Genomic DNA, 21,960 nt, shown 5'->3' with positions numbered 1-21,960 from the left:
AAGATAGATAAGTAAGTCCGGGCTATCTAACCTACCTAATTCCCACGCAAAAGAAAATATGACCAAATCCAAATAGCTATCTCCAAATATGACCTCCATTGGGAATGTTTTTAAAAACATTCACTGCATTGATCACAATAGCGTATCGCACACATAGCTACTAGTGACGCTATTGGTCGGTAACCGGTACGCGACGAGCAAGAAACGAGTCCTGAGGGCCTAGACAAACGGCATTCGATTCTGAGCGATTCCATTTCTTATTCGCTATCGCTTTAACGAAAGCGACGTTCGACTGCTAGACAAAGTTACCTGCGATTAGCGATCACCTATTCCATTAGTCTTTTCGATAAAAAATAACTTTTGTCTATGGTCTTTCGTTATGAAACGTCAAACGTCAAATCACTTGCAATCACTTGTATCTTGTATTTATCAACAACAACAAATTTGTATGTATCATCAAAATTCGAAGTTTTTAGTACTTAGTTCAACCTAATTAATTTTAAATTTTGTTACACAATATTTCTGGGTAAGTAAAATAGTGCTTTTATGTTATAAAACAATCAATATGTATACCTATGATTTCATCTAGGCAATTAAGGAATACGAAATTGTTAAATACAATTATCTGACAAAATGTTTTTATTTTCTCGTGTAGAAATGGAACCAAGAGCACGGGCTAATGGTGAGCAGTTTTCGGCTCTTTTGGAATACATGGGAAGTTAAAATATTTGTTCAATACGTCATATTGTATAAGAAAGTTGAAATCCTATACAGGCGTATGGTGCTTATGAGTACTGTAAACAATGAGTGACTGAGTCTGTAACTCATATTTCAGCCACGGGGATTTGTCCAAACCTCAGCCTGGTGCTCAAGGCCGATTAAGAGCCGACCGTTTATGGCAAGAGTTGGGCAACCTATTAAACTCGATTGGTGGTGGGGTAATTAATACTCCAGAAAAATAGAAAAGGGGATTTATTGATATACTGTGCTTTGTACATATTTTATATAAACTTCAATTTAAAATAGCTGTTATTAACTACCTAATAACACACTGTGCTTAAACTATAACTTAAATTGAAGGTATGGGCGGACTGGAAGTGGAAAACAAAAAAAAAAGGCACTCATGATTCGGCGCCATGCTAGCGGCACTGGTGGTGGCCCTAGTAGGTGGTAGAGGACTGAATCTAACTATTTTGGAAACAAGGCTGTTAGGAATTATTGGAGTATTGGCTGTGGAGGGGCATGAGGAGATAGAAGAACAAGGATTTGATGTTAGTAAGTATAATTAGATCTTAATTGACTAGTTACCATAGTATAATATAAAAAATAATAGATGGATGTGGGGTTGCTCCACAAGTCTGTACTTAATAGAACTCACTCTCTCATTAGTATCAACTATTATAATAATATAAATCTGGTAGATACATAACGTCTTATAATATCCCCCTCCAGCTGTACCTGGAATCAGTGATGGTGTTGAAAATGGTATGTGTTAATAGTGTTAGTTTTATAGTATAACAAAATAAGTTAATGCACATTGTTTCCTGTGTGACTGACTGACTGACTGATTGATCTCCTCACCTATAAAATTTTGTATGAAAACACTACCTATTATATTTATACAAGCAGTCAGGTTTTTTTTTCTATTTTAATAATTTGCTTGTTTTTATAAGGCACATTGTTGAAATATATAAATTTGATTGATTTATTTATTTTTATTTATTGTATTTACAATATTCTAAAACTATTTACATTGAATTCTTAGCGCCCTGAAGTCTTGGCGACTTGTCTGGGCGCTGCACATTCCTCTAAAAATTAACTGTATGATATACGGGTGAGACTACTCAGTACACTCACTACCATATTATGTCGGTATAAGATAATATTATATTATGCAAGGAAGGGTACCTACTCGGTTGCACAGCGCACGAACATTAGGTAGGTATTTGTGGCGCTCGGCACCGAGGCGATGCTAGCCAGCTCGTTACCGGACTTATTCACTATACAGGCTGTTCTATGTAGATAAAAATTAGATAAAAACTATAAGTAGTATAGGATATTTATAGAATGTAATTATGAATTTGCAGGAAGGGATGTTACCTCACAACCGCCTGCATCTCCGCCACTTCCATTATTAGTAATTCCCTCGCCCACACGTTCTCCCATTAACCAAGACCAGCCAACAGCTCCTGACACATCACACACCTACACGCCGAGCCTCACCCCACCTCCATCACTGCAGCCATCTCCTCACCGACGACGTGAGGGTGCGCGTCGAAGGCGGACGCTAACGCCGTTCGATCGAGCAGCTAGGGAGTTCGCGGCTATTGAACAGCGCCGTCTTCAATTGGAGGAACGACGGGTGGCGAATGAAGGCAGAAGAATAGAGGCGGATAACAACAGAACCAATGTACTGAATCACTTAGCAGATATTGCTGAATCATTCCTTCAGCACTATCTGCAAAGTAGAGGTCATACTCAACAGTGTTAAGGATGCAATCTTAGGTGGATGCTAACTAACTTGGAAGGGGATAATAAGTTTATCCTCAAATTACCGGAACACTAAATTGCTTGGCAGTAGGCCTTTGTCGATCAAGCGGTAACTAGCCACAGCCAACTTGTACAAAAACTTTATGTTGATTCTTTGCTTTATACTTACTATTTTATGATACTTAAAATATTGCTAATTTTAAGACAAAAAAGTTTCACTCAAGTTTTAATTTTTAAAATAACACTGCTCCCTACTTTGATTTAAATTGGTCATTTGATTGTTGCCAAAAATTATTGATATTCATTATTATATGTAGTAGCATGTATGCTACTTGGTTGTATCTTTCTAAAACCAATTTTTTATGAAAATTGTATGTAGCTACTGTCTTGTGATGTCACACTTCAGTAGCGCGCTCTTTGTCTAACAGAAAACTTTAAAGCTATATATTTCCAAGATTAGCTAGGATAATATTGAAAAAAGATAGCCGTGTGTTGTAATAAATAAAAACTTTATTTTAAATCTAATAGGATTACTTGTATTTTTTTGCCAGGTCTCATTTAATAGCAAAATATCAATATTATGTTGTTCCAAAAATGTTTTAACCAAGGGTTTCTTATTGTTAATACTTTGGATATTATGCTGCACAATAGTTAGGTGAGAACCCATTATATTTTACTTAAATGTTCTAAAAATGTTTCTTTGATTTGATTAGTAGTCTTAATATTATTAGAGTTCCCTATTGTAACCAAAGTGTTTACTATGGCTCCTAAAAGCTTAGAGTTATTTACAATATCATTGTGTGAAATTTCTGTCTTTGTCTGTGTAGTTTGCTTAGGCTGTGAGTATGTAGTTTGGTTTTTTTGATATGTCTGAGGGCTCTGAGGCTTTGGGAGTGGAGGGAAACTCGCACTACTTATTTAAACTACTTTTGAGTAGGTTTCTTTTTTGTTCCTCTCCATTCTCGCTGCCTTTTTTTTCCAATCACCCCCCGGACCACGGAAAGAGAAGGGGTTGCTACCCTCAATTTTTTCCCCTTGTCGCATGATTTTTGTACGGCGTTGCGGAATAATGGATTAGAGGCTGTATAGAAACAGTATGAAACTAATGCCGTACAGAATGAAATGACCAATTTTACCCTGGAAATTGTCAGAAAATCAAAAAAAAATTACTGAATTTGTGGCGCACCATTTTTTTACGGCACTGCGCGCTTTCTTATTATTTTTCATGGATCTATCGATGGTAAAAATGCCGTACAAAAATATATGACCAAAATGTACTCACTCTACCTGCACTTTTCAATTCTCACCAGCACTCTGTTGGACAGCTTACAAGTGACGGCATAGTGCTGAATCTTATTATTTTATGCTCTTATATCGTCCTGTATGCGTCACCTGGTGGTTCATATGACCCATAAATTTTTTGGGCATGGGCCTGTAGTCTATTACACAAGCTTCACACCATTTGGCTACTAACGATGGCGACAGCCGACAATGCGACAGGTAACATTAGTTTAAGAGAGTTTTTATGATTTTGCTACCCATATTATAGAGCAACAGATAGACTACTTTTCATCCCGGAAAATCTAAGAGTTCATACGAGATTTTTAAAAATCTGAGGCCAACCGGCGAAGTTGCGGGCATCAGCTAGTATTAAAATAACATAATGGTAAGATGGTAAGTATAATAGGTACGTTTGTGGAAGGTGTTCACGATAATTACCACTGACCAACTTACAATACAAAAGCTTGGGAATGAGTTGCCTTTTCAGCTTTAATAGTTCTAATAAGTTTTAATTAAGTGAAATTGTGATAGTAAAAACAATAACCGGCTGAGTTTATCGCGGGCTTCTTTTCAGACGGCGCGTTTGGAAGCCTCGTAACTTTAGTTTTAACTTTCATTAGCTTACCCATAGACTTACGAATTTTTTGCTACGCTCAGGCTTACCACAGCTATTGACAACATGTTGACTACTAAAAGTGTTCCAAAATCGATGCTTAATACTGAGGAACATGTAGGTACTTACCTATTTCTTAAAACTGAGATAAGAATAATTTTTAAGGAAAACGACGTCTCTTTTTGTATTATTTATTCCAAACAACAACTACAATCCTTATTTATCTCCATACAGTGGCAATTATAGCTACAAACAATTAATATATTTGGCTTTTTCAAGTTTCGATTATAGGTAAAGGAGTAACTGTTACGTATGTAGGGTATTGGTATACAAGTAATTGGAAGAAATACATAAAACGCGTGTTTATCGACAGTAAAAAAATACGAAATTGTTTTCAACCTCATAACCTAATGGTAGGTATCATGGTAGGTAACAGGTACATAATGTTCAGAAGCAAGATATTTATTTCTGTCCTAGTAATATAACCTATTAGTCTACACTTTGTGGAAGTGCTTAATAAAAGCTTAAAGTTTTTAAGGTTAAGCATAGCTATAGAATTGTTGTAAAGGGCACAGAGGCGAGCCAATAAGTTGCCTAGGGAACTAAAAAAATTCCCTAGTAACAAAGACTTACAAAGCTTGAATTCAGCCCTCAAAGCAGGCGAGAAAGAGGCGATTTAATTGAAACATAGAGAATCCTAAATAATTATTATAATGTCCCAAATTTTGAGAGCATGTTTACAGGAAGGAGCAATCCTAGACTAAGGGGGGCATGATATGAAGCTACAAATTAATTATCAATTGGCATCGTCAAATAGATTAAAATACGTTCTGACCAAGAGAGTTGTTCATATACCTATGGAATAAATTGCCCAAGGGTGTGGTTACCTCAAGCTCTGTTAACCAGTTCAAGAATAAACTGGACAAACATTTGGAAAACTCGAAGCACTTCGATATAGACGTATCAGCGAAAGATGCTTAGTCTATGATAAATAATAATAATAACAATATAATATCGCAAACTACAAAAAAACTATCTAATCTAATGTAGTCCAGACGATTCTGTCGGAATACAATTTGTTGCAGATAAACTTAGGTTGCTCCGTTGTCACAATTTTTAACTTGAAAACAAGTCAGCACTTGGCATTGCTATTTCTTTTAAAAAGTATAATCAGGCGTCACAGAAAAATCATCACCTACAAACTTTCAACTCTTATCAAACACCTCAAAATTTTATAGTGAGCCTGTATTCCATAATAATTATATTTTATTTTTCCCCTACATAATATGTTAATTACCAATATAAATTACACTAACATCTTTATTCTATAATAATAAAATTAATAATATACATTACATAAATTATTTTAGGTACAACTTTTACGATTTATACAGTATTTTGTGATGTTATTAGAATAGTTGAAGAGTGCGACGCTTTTCTACACGAAATAAACCTTGAGACACTAATTTTTTGTTTATTAATATTATTCTAAAACTTCATTTACGCCAAAACAAGCAAAATGCAACATTGCGGCATGCTACAACAAGTCACAGGGCCGCATGGCACAATCATTTAAAACGTAGCAAGAATAAATATGTAGTCGATAAACTATCGCACCATAATTTTACGATTCTACAGCACTATGTCTCGCCATAAAATAAACTACGCATTCTGGTTAAGACCCCAAAATTAATGTTGCCATATTTATTATGCATAATTGTCGCACGTTGTTGCTCCGCTCCGGCATAAAACAGGCCTAATAGACGACATAAGTAATCAAATTAACTTGCTACGAATACATCGGAAACACAATCACACAAACAAACATCGGCAATAAATCATTTATCTACACGTTCATGTTCAATATTCTATGCTTAGGTATAATCTTAGGTATGTGCATCGCTCGTCGTGTTAAACGATTCCAAATGTTAAGGACGCCTCGAATTATGACTCCTATATACATGGCGAAGGCTAATAATTGTGTGCAAACTATACATCCAAACATATCAGAAGACACTCTGCCCTAGTTTACGTCAAAGGCAGCATATTATTTTGTAAGGCGAAGCACTCAGTTCTTAGATGTCGGCGTGCGGAGCCGGCACTGGACACTCTTTCACTGTGGCGAGGAGTTCAGATCACGTAGACGCAGGTGATCCGCGAGAGGGTGAGATTTTTCTCTCCTTTCATCCGGCCATTTGACAACCACATTGGTGTTTTCTGGAGGCAGCGTTACTGGAGGGTCTACCAGCACCAGACCGCCGTCGCTCTCGGGTATGATGTGCCCGATTAGCGCGCCCACTCGTTGATACGCGAGCTGAGATGGTACTACTTCTCGCCCTTCCACGATTTGGACTCCAGGGCCTAGTTGTGTGACGACGATTACGGGAGTAGCGGGGACTATATCATTGAGCGCTCGCATCAGAACGGGCGCCGAAGTTTGCGTAGCAACGCACGTTGATACGCCGCTAACTCGCGCGTTCAAGCTTCCTAGTATCGTGATTAACTCGTACATTCGCTCGTCGCATAACACGGGATTATCTGAAACACCGACATTAGTAAGTAATAAACAACTACATAGTAGAACAGCCAGCAATTAAATCGTCACAATCTCTATTAATTCTCTCAAACAATAATATTACTTATTAGTGGAGTGGAGTCAATGAAGCCGTAAAACAGCCAATCTTAGGAAGTCCTCAGAAATTCGATTTTGATGTTTTTTTTTTAATTTTTGTCTTTTAAATACTATTTAAAATCAGGAAAGTTTTGAAGCGGGGAAATAATTTGTAATATTTTTTAATCCACATGTATGATGATATATTTTATACATGATGTCCAGTAAAACATTACCTTCTCTTTGAGAGTTACCAGAGGAAGTCAAATGCTATCAAGTGGCCTCCAAATACCTATGGGCAATTTATGGGCCCGATTTTGATTTATTGATAGTTTTCAGAAAAAATACGTATTTGTTTCTTATAAAATTAATTTTGAAAAATTAAAGCATATTGCCAACTTTTTATTGTTTCTAAGTGGCAGACATCCCAATTAACTAGATAATAACTAGTAGTAACTAACTACTTAGTAAGTAGTGAAATAAAAATATTCCTCATAGGTTCTCCAGTTAGGGTTCCGAAACTGCACCAGTTTCATAATTTCTATTTGGTTACTTTGGCAAAAATGCTATTTTTTTAAGTTACCTGAATATTTTGTCCTGCACATTATCTCTAAAGAAAGTGGTAAAGTAAAGTACAAAACTCTGTAATAAGTTGAAAATTAGCTAAAGAAACGATAAAATAAAAGCACAAGGGAAAATTTTCTTAAAACGCTTAAATTTTCAAAAAAATATGTTTGTATTCTATGCGCTGCTAAACCACTGATCAGATTGTACTAATGGAACTTTGGTGAGGTGTTTTGAGGATCCCCGAGATGGTTTCTGGCACAAAAAATCTATTTAAGTTGAATAAAAAAGTCATGTTTGTTTACGTCTGCTAATGTATATTTTTTGAAAGTACGTATCAAATATTTCGTTTTCAAAGATATGTTTTAGTGAGTTATATTTTATGCCGACTTCCAAAAAGGAGTTGGCTTTTTATTCAACCCGTAAATATTTTGAATAAGATATGCTGATTCGGGAACTATTTATAGTAAATTAATATTGTAAGCACCAGGCTACGACTTCATGATTAGACTCCAAGTTCCAACTCTTCTTCCCTGGTGATGCAAGGTATAGCACTCCTAAACTAAAGGGATTCAGGAACTGTTGCTGGTGATAAGTATATAATTTTAGGTACCGAGCGATACCATTTAATTCGGGTCCCAACTCCTCAATCCTGATGCTGCAAGGTACAGCTACTAAGCCGTAAGGATTTGGGATTTTCGGTGGTAAATTGATAATGTAGGTACCAAGCAACGACTTTGTGATTAAACTCGCAAGTTCATCAAAATCAGAGCTGTTTCTGAGGACTTCCGACGAAAAGCCTCCATTGACTCCACTATATCTGTAGCAAATTAATAAGGCGAATTTATAAATTGTAAAAGTGTTTGTTGGTTGTTACATTATAAATCATGCTTGTGTATACATTAAGGTATGCAAATATAACAAAATTTCGCAACAGCAGATACAAAATAAAACAATACAATGTACATTCGCAATTCAACAACACAAAAATACAAAACATCATTTAAATCACTAGAAAGTGACACTGTACAGTGCGCACATATAAAAATAAAATCGGAAATAAATGTAGTATTGAGAGAAGACTGAACCAACCTTGAAGATAAATCTTTAATATACTGGGCACTCCATTGATCGTACATCTTGATTTGGAAACAACTTCAAAATTCACTGATTGAATCTTATTATAGGATAGATCGGCTTTGCAGAGCGAAGGCAGGCCATGAAAATCTTTGTCCAAAATCGTAATATTATTATGGTGAGCGATCAATTCCTCAAGCGACGGCAAAAACGTCTGGAAGAAATTTAATACAAGTTGCAATAAGAAAACAAGGTGTGTATTCGCAAGCATTAATTTGTGATTCGCAAATGCTCGCAAGCCAAAATGTGTCCACATCATCGCTACTACAACAAACCTTCGAGGTTTCCTCCAAAGTTGTGATGTGGTTGTGAGATACATCCAGTAGTCTCAAATCTTCTAGGCCTATAAGATCATCAGGTGATATTTTTTGGATCTGGTTATTGCTCAAATTCAATGTCAACAGACCACGAAGACCCATCAGTGCTCCGCCCAAGTTAAGAATATAATTATGGTCCAAACGCAACTCCAATACTCGTGTTTCAACATCCACAAGATTCTGTAACATGTTAAATGTAAATGCATAGTTGATGGGACGTAGGCTGCAGAAACGACGGTTGTTTTTCTTTTTTTTTTATGTGGTTTTATTGAAAATATTACAATAAAACTTCAAGCTAGCCTTATCTAATTACTATACAAATAATGTCCGCCTGGAATGGTGCCAAGAATACTGGCTGCTTTTTCGCGCAGGACATCCAGACTAATCCGTTGCACAAAACATGAGCCAGCCCTTCTGTCACCTGATGAGGCTTTTAATCGCGGTGATCGTAGGCTATTAAGCGCGGCAGTATATAATATCTCGTACAAAATTTTCTTTATTAATTTTAAGTTCCTATAATTTTTTCTCCTTATAAACTAATAGTTTAATAGAGTCAAAATATCTCAAGAAGTAGGTACATGAATTTATTTTTGCCATAGGGTAAGCATTATAGATTCAGCTTTATGCAATACCTCATTAACAGCTAGATTAGATGAGTTGCGTGAATAACATAAAAAAATAATTTACCATATTTCCAGTTACGCTGCTTATTTTGTTGTAAGAGAGATCTATTACAGATAAGCGCTTGAGTCCTTTAATTTCTTGTAAGGAGAACTCAGTGAGGGAGTTATGAGTTAAATTTAAATAGCGCAGAGATTTCAGACTTCTTAGAGAGCCATTTAGGATCCTAAGTTGGTTGTATGCCATATCCAATTCAGATAATATTTCTGTTTCAGCAAACTCATCTTCAGCTAACTGTAAAAATAGATAAACATTTTCTTACAAATTCATATTCATATTCATTTATTACCAGGTGTAAACTTAGCGCTCCAGGCAAATACTGCAGTCACGCTCCTTGAGATAAAAAATTTGCAACAACATATAACATAACTGATCAATACCTAGTATCTAGTGCATTACTATCCAGACCGGATTACGGTCGAGCAATATTGGAAGGATGAGTAATCCTACTAACTGACTAAGTATCTGTTAGTTCATGTCTTGGCCGAGACTTGCATAATCTTAAGCTGGCTCTACATTCGCACGTGAAGTCGCGCCGTTATTTCACGCCGTGAATGTATGCCGCGATCCACGCGTGAACTGTGTCCCTCCACACTCGCAGTCTTCACAGTCTTGTTCGTGACGTTGACAATGCGTTCACGTTTGCGCCGCTTGTCGTGGACCAAAAACCGACAATGACACGACAACTGCGAATCACGAGTGTAGATGTTGTTCACGCCTTTGCGTTCGCGCTTCGCGCCTTTCCCCGATCAGTGTCGGTTTTTGGTCCGCGACAAAGGGTTTGCGGCGCGCGAACGTGAACGCATCGTCTACGTCACGAACAAGACTGCGAAGATTGCGAGTGTGGAGGGACACAGTTCACGCGTGGATCGCGGCATACATTCACGACGTGAAAAAACGGCACGACTTCACGTGCGAGTGTAGAGCCGGCTTTACAAGTTATACTTTTCTCCCATTTACGAGGAAATAAAAAACAAATGAATTCAAAAAAGTGACATTACAGTTTGTACAGTTAGACAAAGACATTTCAATTGAACTCTTGCCAAGTAAAACATAGGCTGCGTTTGCATCTGTAAGTTTTACTCACGTAAGTAGCTTACGTAATTAATTAACAACAAAGGGATTTGAATATTTTAGTATGCATGCCTACCTACAATCTACATGTTCGCAATTTTCTTTTTTTCAAAACAGTGATCATGTATAAAACCTACATTAATCAATAGCTGGCAACAATTATCCTACTAATATAATAAGTCAATGCATCAATAGGTACAAAGCAGTATTGTATAACACAAAATCTTCCAAAGTGTCACTTTCCAAGATATGAACTATATTGTACTGGTGGCTAGACTGTTGCACTAATGATGTCAGTCAGCTATTGAATAGTACAGATTTTATGCGACGCCGCTATTTTGAAAAAAAAAATCAGCCAAGTGCGAGTCAGACTGGCGTACCCAGAGTTCCGTACACGGGTATTTTTTCCGACATATTCCACGATAAATCAAAAACTATTATGCATAAAAATAAATCTGTTTTATAATGTACCTACAGGTAAAGAGCATTTAATTTATGTGATACTCCACTTGGTAATAGTTCTCTTACCTTGAAAATTTAAACAGACTTTTTTTTGTGATGTAGGCACAAATTCACGGTTTCCAGATTTTTCCTTTACTTGTGCTATAAGACTTACCTACCTGCCAAACATGATTCTAGGTCAACGGGAAGTACCCAATAGGTTTTCTTGACAGACACGACATACGGACAGGCGGACAGATGGGCAGATGGACAGACCGACAGACAGACAGATAGTCAGACAGACAGATAGTCAGACAGACAGACAACAAAGTAATCCTATAAGGGTTCCGTTTTTCCTTTTGAGGTACGGAGCCCTAAAAAGAAAAATGGCGCACTATTAGGTAGGCCAAAATCTTCAAAGACCTTTACTAGAATGAACTTTTAAATGAAACTTAAAAGAGTGTTAAACAATAGTAAATTCGTATGTTAATCATGTAAGCTACTTACATGAGTAAAATTTACCTACAGGTGTATTTGCAGCCATACAATAACAACTTACACTTTCAATTTTATTAAATGACAAGCCTATCCTCGTAAGCCTCTTCGATTTCTGCAACGCTCCGTCGAGTGATTTGATATGATTGTCATAGAAAAACATAGCTTCTAAAGACGGCATTTGCTGCAAATCTTGAGGCAAAGTTTGCAATTCATTATGAGCAGCGTGTATCAGCGTGATCCTTTTGGCTTTCTGAAATTTTAAATGGGTACATCGTAATCATTATTTTGATCTAAAGTTATAATATGTTTAGGGTTCCAATATTCTAGATATATTGTTATAGTTCCAATGAAAACAACGATTTTGATAATTCTGTTTTTGTTTGGTAGGTCATACTTCAGAGGTGTGGCCCCACCTCAGACTTCAGAGGGTTGGCCCCATTTCAGATTGGGTTTTGGGGCCATCTGATGAATATCTTGGGAAATGGACAACAGAGCTCCTCAATGCATAAGAGTATTATATGCTTGCTCGCTATCCATGTAATAGCTTATTAAACAGTAGGTTTTTAGCCTGGCGTAGCATAATTTAATAAAGTGGGGGCACTAAAAATTGTAAAATGAAATTTTTTCAAAAAAAACCGACTTCAATATCCACAAACATTCATAAGTTAAAAATAGTATAATTTATCACCGAATATAATTATTATGTATACAAGAGGTAATGTCGTTCTATAGTAATATTATTTTGAGCCGTGCAGCTGGCTATATCGCTTGAATAGGAAGAGAGTTGAAATTTTCACAGAATGTGTATTTCTGTTGCCGCTATGACTACAAATAAGAAATTTTTCAAAATATTTCAAAGTGTTTCAACAGTTTTTTTATAACAGCTGTAGTTCATAGTCATGTACTTACCACAGGCAGTTCATTGTCGATAGATTTTAAATTATTAGCATTAATGAAAATCCACTCTAAATCATCAAGATCCCTAAGAGCTCCATTTAAAGAGCTCAATTTATTGATTCCCAAATGAACATGCTTTAAGCCCTTCGGTATTGCGTGCTTCTCGATCTTGGATATTTGATTGTCGGCCACTACTAGATGCTCCAGTTCTTGAATATCCTATAATAAGATATAGTGTCAAGTTAGATAAAATTTTGAGATTTTTATGTAGGTAATTCAATGCAATTTTCCCACAATTTCCCAATTTCTCAAAATCATTATCGTCCTCAGCCCATCGCCGGCTCAGTACTGAGCACGGGTCTCTTCTCAGAGTGAAAAGGGTTTAGGCCATAGTCCACCACCCTGGCCAAGTGCGTATTAGCAGACTTCACACACCCTTGAGAACATTATGGATAACTCTCATGCATGTAGGTTTCCTTATGATTTTTTTCCGTTACTGTTAAAGGACCGGTAGATACAGCAATCACTTATCAAATTTTTTAACAAACAGCAAATTGAACAGAATTCACGCTCTAAAATTTTCTTCATCATTTGCATTATAGCGTCCATACAGTACATATGTATTTGAGCAGAAGTCGGCGTGCGATTTTCGATTACATTTTTCCATGGCCTAAAGGAGAAAAACCTGTACTTACTTTAAAGTCTTCCTCTGTCAATTTAGTAATCTTATTCCTGCAGAAGTCGAGGGTCTTGACGTGCGGCATATGGCGAAGCACGTGCCTTGGCATTTCCGTGAATGAGTTGTCGGCCAAGCTGAAGTAGTCGAGTAAGTCCAGCTTCGTGAAAACGCTCTCCTTTAGTTCACTATAAAAGGACAATGATTTTTATCATTTGGCTTATAGTTTTGAAATAAACTATGAACATCGCGTTTTTTGGAAAAGAAGTTTAATTACTTAGGTCTGTATATAGGTGTGTATAGCTATAAAACTATATCTAAACTCTATACGTTAACTATGTCGTTAAACTTGAGGACCCAACTCCTCAACCCTGATGCTGTAAGGAATTCCATTCCTAAATCGTGGTAGTCGCACAGGATTTTTGAAGAATCATCAGTCTAAATGTTAAACAGATACCTTGCATTCCAGGTACGGGCTACTATTGATAGGCTAATTTATGTCCTGGAAAATAAAAAAGTTTCTAGAGGATTTTTAAAAACCTACATCTACGCGGGAGTAGCCGCGGGCGTTATGTTCATCTTCTATAATATATAGTGAAATTGCGTTTCTGTCGCTTGGTATAATTTTAATATTATGGTATATTAATTATATTTATACGCACTCATATAATCTGATTATAGTCGGCAAATGACTGATTGCAGATAGCCTAGAAATATCAAAAAAAAAAAAAAAAATTATGAACTCAGTATTTTTCTTTTTTCATTTGACATTTGATACAATAGCACAAAAAAATTTGGAGAGCCCCATTTTTTGGATGTGATCTGTCTGAACGATTTTGTTAGTATAAAATGTAGCCTATGTCACCCGGACCATAGCAACGAATCCAGTGAAAATCGGCCAAGTAGTTTAGGCGCTACGCTGGAACACACATAGATACATACATACATAGACTTTTGGCTTTGCCGATGGCAGGTGAAAACCGTTCAATTGCAACTCGCGCACTTATGGGTTTCTTATGTATTTATTTGGATTTCTGTGGTTTCTTACCATCCCACAAGAAATAATACTTTTTTTGATTTTATTATTATAAATCTGTGATTTTCGGATTTTTGGCTTTAGTTGTGCTTTCAGGAAATTTCTACCGACCAAATTTTATGATTCAAGGTCAAGTACCCTATGGGTTTTGATCCCATTGACGGGTCTTGATAGGCACGACAGATAGACAGATTACGAAGTGATCCTATAAAGGTCCCTTTTTTTCTCTAGATATTGGAACTCTAAAAATATCATTTTTAATTATTGAATTACTAGATGATGGCCACGGCTTCAGCCGCATGGTTTAGAACGAACGGATTTCGTGATCTATTATAGTTGTTACAAACGCCTATAAGTGCTATAGTGTTGGAAACACGGAAAAATCACGCAAGCAGGTGCAAGTGCAAGGCGACTAGTATTATTGTGCACATTAGTAAACACACACGCGGGGTCAATGTGCCGGGGTTATCGTTGTAGGGGCGGCGCCAAATGGTCGCATGGACGGCGCGCACGCACTACTAAGTTTCTGACGTTGCATCAATTTTGCAAATTGCAATTCCACAAAATGTTAAAGCACACCATGATGATAAGCGATACTCATCCAACTTGCGTCGCCCCCTCATTTCCGAAGATCGTAGCTTCTTTCTGATAGCACACTATTGATGACATTTTCCCAACGTAGCCTGTAAGCACAGTAGATGCCAGGTCAAGTGCTTTCTTTACCTGGTCCGTCCAACATCTCGGGCTACGTCCGCGTGGCCTCTTGTATTCGATATTTCGTGTTAGGTATTGTTGCATCATTTCTGGCTATATGACCGAAGTTCTAGAGTAATTTTCTCAGAAAGGTGGTAGATAGTCGAGCTTTTACGCCTAGCGTTTTTGAAATGAAGACGTTGATTCTGTGCTCAATCCAAGTGATATTAAATATTCGCCTCCAGCACCACATTGAAGGCGTTTATTTTTTTCCAGACTCTCCGTCACTCGCTTCATACAAACGTAGTTCCAATTTCATATGAATATTAAGCAACCAAAGTCCATGAAATTTTGCAGACATATTTTAGAAACTAATATCTATGTCTGTGGTTTTCCAGATTTCTGTTAAAATATTCGGTTTCAAAGTTACGCGGTCTTAAAAATTTATATACAAATCTTTGAACGCCTGTAATTTTAAAACTACATATTTTTAGAAAAATCTAAAACTCCACAGACATAGATATGAGTTTCTAGAATATGTCTGCAAAATTTCACGGACTTTGGTTGCTTAATATTCAAATGAAATTGGAACTACGATTGTATGAAGCGAGTGACGGAGAGACCCCTGTTAAAGTCCATGTTTCAGCTCAATATAGAAAAATGGAAAAGTGTACTAAGATGCGCGTGCGTACAAGGTGAGGTTGAGTGATAAGATAAAGCGATACATGAAGGAAGTAAAAGTAGTCATCCAAGTCTTTAACCCATTTTTTGTTTAAACCTCAGCAAACTCTCACCCCGTATTACATGACTGCCCAAAAAAGGGGTGTAATATTTTTAAAGTTCTTGTTTGTGTGTAAGTTTTTTATTCCACCACAACTTCTGAATACCTAAACAGATTTAGATGTAAGTTGTTCGAATCCTTACATCATCGCGAGTGACACGGGCTATAATTTTATGGTAGCTTTATTACAGGACAGTCGTATTTTAAATTATTGAAATTATGTAAAGTGTACAAATTCTTTACACATGCTAATACCATGGAAAAATTCTAAATATTTACAGAATTGTTTTTGAGGCGGTTGAAACAATTGCCTAGTTAAGTAAAGGATAATTTTTAAAACTACGGAACCCTCCTAGGTGCGCAAGTCTAACTCATACTTGCCTTTTTATTTTTATGATGATGAATGATAGGTAAAAATAAAATTGTCTTATGCCATCACTAATTAATAAGGCATTTGTTCTCTGTTATGTCTTTTAGCGCGGATTTAACCCCAGAGAAGTAAAAATACTTTTTTAATGAAATATAAATGCGATTGAAACGAGCCTGAATTGATTGCCTTAACTATTATCCATAATATGATAAGCGACCAGGAAATTAGCAACCAAATACTGAGTAAATTTCTAAAAAAGGGGTTTGAATATTTTAGTATGGAGCCTGGCCTACCTACATGCCCGCCATTTTCTTGCGACTTCAATAACCACAAACACTAAAAGTATTATTTTTTACTTTTTAGTGTTTGTGGTTATTGAAGTCGGTCATTTTTTGAAAAAAAAAAAAATATTTCACAATTTTAAGTGATAAAATAAAATATGTAATTAATAATTTACCGTAATAAAATATGCTATGCCTACATATCTATGACTATGCCTAGTTAAACTCCCACTGTTTACTAAGCTAAGTATTCATTACACTGATCGCGAGCAATTTACTCTTATTTATTGAGGAGTTCTAATCTCCATCTCCGAAAATATTCATCGGATCTTCGCGAATTTTATATGGGATCACCTGGAAATACCCTTTCAAACAAAAAAAAATCCAAATCGGTCTAGGCGTCTTCGAGTAATCGGGGAACAAACATAACAAGTGTAAATTAAAAATTTATAACACCCGCGACAAGTGAAGGTTGCACTAACTAGAAAAGACCTCATAACTTTCAAACGGCTGAACCGATTTTCTTGGACTATTCCGCGCCTACGATCCAAAGTATCTGAGTTTTCCAAAACATCATTTTCAAATAAATCATTATGTATCAAGGCAACGTCCATCTTGACAGCTTGACATTTGTCAATTGACATAATATTATGAACCTAACGGTTATCTAACCTTCTTTTCTACAAGAAAACTAGAAAAGAGCTGATAACTCTTAAACGGCTGAACCAATTTTTTTGGATTATAGCTAAGAACACTCTCGATCAAGCCACCTTTCAAACAAAAAAAAAAGTAAATTAAAATCGGTTCATTCGTTTAGGCGCTACGATGCCACAGACAGATACACAGATACACACATCAAACTTATAACACCCCTCTTTTTGGGTCGGGGGTTAAAAAAAATGATTTCGATGAATTGAGAACCTCCTCCTTTTTTAAATCGGTTAAAAAAATCACTAGCTTTAACGGTAAAGGAAAATATCGTGAGGAAACGTGCATGCCTGAGAGTATTCCATAAAATTCTCAAAGATGTGTGAAGTCTGCCAATTCGCACTTGGCCAGGATGATGGACTATGAAACCCTTCTCTTACTGAGAGGAGACTCATGCTCAGTAGTGAGCTGGCGATGGGTTGATCATGATGATGATGATGAAGATTGCATAGATATGGAAGATTGACGTCAATCTTGCAATAACAAGTGTAAATTAAAAATTTATAACACCCCCGACAAGTGAAGGTTACAGTAACTAGAAAAGAGCTGATAACTTTCAAACGGCTGAACCGATTTTCTTGGACTATTCCGCGCCTTCGATCCAAAGTATCTGAGTTTTCCCAAACATCATTTTCAAATAAATAATTATGTCAAGGCAACGTCCATCTTGACAATTGACATTGTCAAGATGGACGTTGATTTGTCAATTGACAAAATATTATGAACCTAACGGTTACCTAACCATCTTTTCTACAAGAAAACTAGAAAAGAGCTGATAACTTTTAAACGGCTGAACCAATTTTTTTGGATTATAGCTAAGAACACTCTCGATCAAGCCACCTTGCAAAAAAAAAAGTAAATTAAAATCGGTTCATTAATTTAGGCGCTACGATGCCACAGACAGATACACAGATACACAGACACACAGATACACAGATACACACGTCAAACTTATAACACCCCTCTTTTTGGGTCGGGGGTTAAAAATGTAATGTAAATTAAATTCTCAGTAGAATGTTTGCTTTCAGACCGGTGATAGTTACATCACACTAATCAGTAATTACACTATCACACTTCACACTAATATTATAAAGGCGAAAGTTTGTGTGTATGTGTGTGTGTGTACGTTTGTTACTCCTTCACGCAAAAACCACAAGACGGATTTGGCTGAAATTTTGAATGGAGGTAGATATTATCCTGGATTAGCACATAGCCTATTTTTACCCCGGAAAATCAAGAGTTTCCACGGGATTTCGGAAACCTAAATCCACGCGGACGAAGTCGCGGGCATCATAGCTATTATAAATTGGCTAGTATAACATAATATAAGTGACACAGGTTGTTCTACGTGAAAGAAATACATTTCATTTCAAATATTTGTAACGAGGAAAGGAGGAAATGAGTAGGTACACGCTGTGGCACATGTATGGCCGCAGTCGAGAACGATTCATAATTGTCGCTGGCTTAGGCCAAAGGGTAATTAAATTACAAAACGGGACCAATTAAACTCAGCGCTAGGCTCGGGCCTGTCCGACTCGGTAGTCGGTTGTACTGGCCACTGAGACCTACATTGACACATTGGCAATGGCGCGCAGCGAAAATATATTTCTTTATATAAATAACCTAAATATATAAAAGGAAATGGTGACTAACTGACTGATCTATCAGCTTAAACTACTGGACAGATCGGGCTGAAATTCGGCTGCAGATAGCTATTGACGTAGACATCCGCTCAGAAAAGATTTTTGAAATTCAGGAATGCCGAAATTCGTATAGTCCTAAAAGAGAGCAGCATTAATTTATTTTTATTTTTTTGAAATGCTAATCATGACCAATACTCCCCTTTCTCCTCCAATTAAGCATAAAGCTTGTTCCAGGACTGGGTACGACAATAGTGCAACTGGTGGGTTTAGAACCGCCGACCTTGCGAAATTTAATCCGCTCCTCAACCGTTGCGCTATCGAGGCTCATTATGAACTTATATTAATTACTATAGTTGACTATAAATGAACTTAGCCCTAATTAACACGAGCATTATAAAAGCGTTGCGTTAAAACCCGGCGTTGGTGGTTTAAACGTTGCACGCGTTAAAAAAGCGTTGTCGTGTGAACAGATACTTGGGAATGCATGTATTCTATTTGAACGCTTTTTTAAGGTCATAGGCTACTTTTTACCTCGGAAAATCAAAGAGCTCCCATGGGGATCTAAAAGCATATCCGTTTAACTGATTTATATGACACCCTTTACAGCGGTAACTTACATAAGTACTACCGTAAACTGACTTGTCATAGAAGACTTTTATCCCGGAAAATCAAAGAGTTCCTACGGGATTTTTAAAAACCTAAAAAAAGTTGACACTTACTAAATAGAATAAACCTTTATCAATTTATTATCAAATGGATGATGATGGTGTAAATTTAATACATGAAGTTAAACCTATTTTTGTATTGTTATCGAAGTGTGAAGATATTTTTAGCACTCATATTGTTATCATTTGTGGGTTTAAAAAAAGTATAATTTAATGACCTATAGATGCTGCTATTGCTGCTAAGGATGGCGGCAGTTTTAGTACGTTATTAGCTCATCGTAACTGAAACTGGTACACGATTGTCACACGATTTTCTTGCCGCTTCTTCAGTTAAGTTTTTCACTCGTACCAAGAATATCCGCGACTTCGTCCGCGTGGATTTAGGTTTTAAAAAATCTCGTGGGAGCTCTTTGATTTCAACTGTTTGTCAGTAAAGTCGCTCATAATATCAAAACTTCTTGGTAGATTTCAACGCAGTTTTAACATCTACCACACCAAGTTATACGCGGCCATCGTGTGAAGCCGGGATAAATCAGTTAGTGAAGGTAAAAATCACAATACATTTTTTGTAGTTATACAATTACCTAGTTATTTCTTTTCCTATCTATTTGTGCCAGGGAAAATAACTGGAGTGTGTACTACATAATATATCGATAAACAATGTTTTTATATTTCATAGAGTATAGTACCCACACCGTATCTTTACAGAAAAACCGTTAGGTTAGGGAAAAATATTGCCATCTGAAAATGCCATCAGCCCAAGTGAATAAGTAAAATATATACTTACTCTTCTGTGAACAATAGTTGCGTAAATAATTAAAGTGAGCATAACTCAAAATTTAAAAAACCCCCGACACAAAAATATCTATAAGAAAACTAGAAAATAGCTAATAACTTTCAAAAGGCTGAACTGATTTTCTTCGATTATAGCTAAAAACACTCTCGATCAAGCCACCTTTCAAGCAAAAAAAACTAAATCAGAATCGGTTCATTATTTCAGGAGCTACGATACCACAGACAGATACACACGTCAAACTTATAACACCCCTCGGGTTTTAAAAAGGTTGTCAAAGTATCCAAATTAATCAGGAATCACGTTATTAAACTCATTATAACTTACGTGTAAGTTGCTCCACGTAACGACCCTTAATCATACATAGGCATCCCGCAACTAACTTAATAATTGACCTACTTACTATAGTATAGTCTATACATATAATAAAATTGTAGAAAAGTGGTGTCTGTACAATGGAAATATATAAAAAAAAGTAGCAGGGGTTGTTATTATATCGATGCCGAACCCGAAATTGTAATTAATTTTTTTTTTGTCTGTTTGTCTGTTTGTCTGTGTGTCAGAAACGGCTTATTCGATTTAGATACGATTTTCACTAATATATCATTGTAAGCTTCACTTAACATTTAGTGTTTATTTCATGTCAATCAGTTCATAAATAAAAAAGTTATGTCAATTTAAGAGGGCTCTCTCCGTCACTCGTTTCCACTCGTTTCATACAATCGTAGTTCCAATTTCATTTGAATATTAAGCAACCTAAGTCCATGAAATTTTGCAGACATATTCTAGAAACTAATATCTATGTCTGTGGTTTTCCAGATTTCTGTTAAAATATTCGGTTTCAAAGTTACGCGGTCTTAAAATTTTCATACAAATCTTGGAGCCCCTGTAATTTTAAAACTACATATTTTTAGAAAAATCTAAAACACCACAGACACAAATATTAGTTTCTAGAATATGTCTGCAAAATTTCATGAACTTTGGTTGCTTAATATTCAAATGAAATTGGAACTACGATTGTATGAAACGAGTGGAAGCGAGTGACGGAGAGAGCCCTGTTAAAGAATCACGGCGAACATTTTTAACGTACAGAGTACGTACTACACGCCTCGCGCCTGAGCGTCCGTGGCTATATAAAAGCGCGCTGAGAGCCGCGCCGCTGCCATAAGGAATGCTGCCCGAAAATTCACTATTCCACGCGAACGAAGTCTCGGGCACAGCTAGTATATAATATATATGTAACTAAAATTCATCACTCATTTGTGTGTGATCACGAGGTAGAGAGTAGAGACACGCCGTGTCGAAACTGAATTCCTGACAGTTACTATAACTTCTTTATGACTGATGACTTCTTTGCAATAATGCGGAAGAAGTCAGCATCACTGCTGAAAAGACTGCGCTCAGGTTCCAACAGCATCCTGAACATGTTTGCGAGCAAGATGGACTCACCAATGCTTAAATACATTGTTAAAGTGTTGGTGAGGCCACCTTTGTAATTATTTCTGTCTGTTGCCACGAATATAGTTTAAGGTACTAACATTAGGTTTTTAAGTGTCTGTATACTAACAAATTGAGCCATAGTAGCTTGAAATAAAAAGATTATTATTATTATTATTATCTATATAACTTACTCTCACGCCCGGTTACAAAATAGATATATATAAAAGCCAAGGGGAATATAATATACTTACATACATAAAAAAAAATTTC

The 21,960-nt window shown here is 36.4% G+C and overlaps 2 protein-coding genes across 2 annotated transcripts in view; one reads left to right on the top strand and one right to left on the bottom strand.

Moving 5' to 3' along the window:
* The first annotated feature begins 310 nt into the window (after positions 1-310).
* Positions 311-2,988, top strand: LOC123880046. The gene is made up of 3 exons (XM_045927933.1): positions 311-526; positions 656-1,275; positions 2,088-2,988. The coding sequence occupies exons 2-3, from the start codon at positions 1,137-1,139 to the stop codon at positions 2,489-2,491; spliced, it is 543 nt and encodes a 180-aa protein (XP_045783889.1). The 5' UTR covers positions 311-526; positions 656-1,136; the 3' UTR covers positions 2,492-2,988.
* A 1,573-nt stretch (positions 2,989-4,561) lies between these two features.
* The window catches only part of LOC123880054 (leucine-rich repeat-containing G-protein coupled receptor 4-like), a 25,001-nt gene continuing 7,602 nt past the window's right edge, over positions 4,562-21,960 (bottom strand). Inside the window, exons 2-8 of the mRNA XM_045927942.1 lie at positions 13,300-13,468; positions 12,617-12,823; positions 11,769-11,957; positions 9,701-9,928; positions 8,972-9,193; positions 8,652-8,850; positions 4,562-6,922 (exon numbers count right to left, since the gene is read on the bottom strand). Coding sequence (XP_045783898.1) covers positions 6,498-6,922; positions 8,652-8,850; positions 8,972-9,193; positions 9,701-9,928; positions 11,769-11,957; positions 12,617-12,823; positions 13,300-13,468 — 1,639 coding nt within the window. The 3' untranslated portion in view covers positions 4,562-6,497. The remainder of the gene's footprint in view (positions 6,923-8,651; positions 8,851-8,971; positions 9,194-9,700; positions 9,929-11,768; positions 11,958-12,616; positions 12,824-13,299; positions 13,469-21,960) is intronic.

The sequence above is a fragment of the Maniola jurtina genome, chromosome Z (genome assembly GCF_905333055.1).
Source record: "Maniola jurtina chromosome Z, ilManJurt1.1, whole genome shotgun sequence".
NCBI lineage: Eukaryota > Metazoa > Arthropoda > Insecta > Lepidoptera > Nymphalidae > Maniola > Maniola jurtina.
This window is presented reverse-complemented; position numbering and strand designations above follow the sequence as displayed.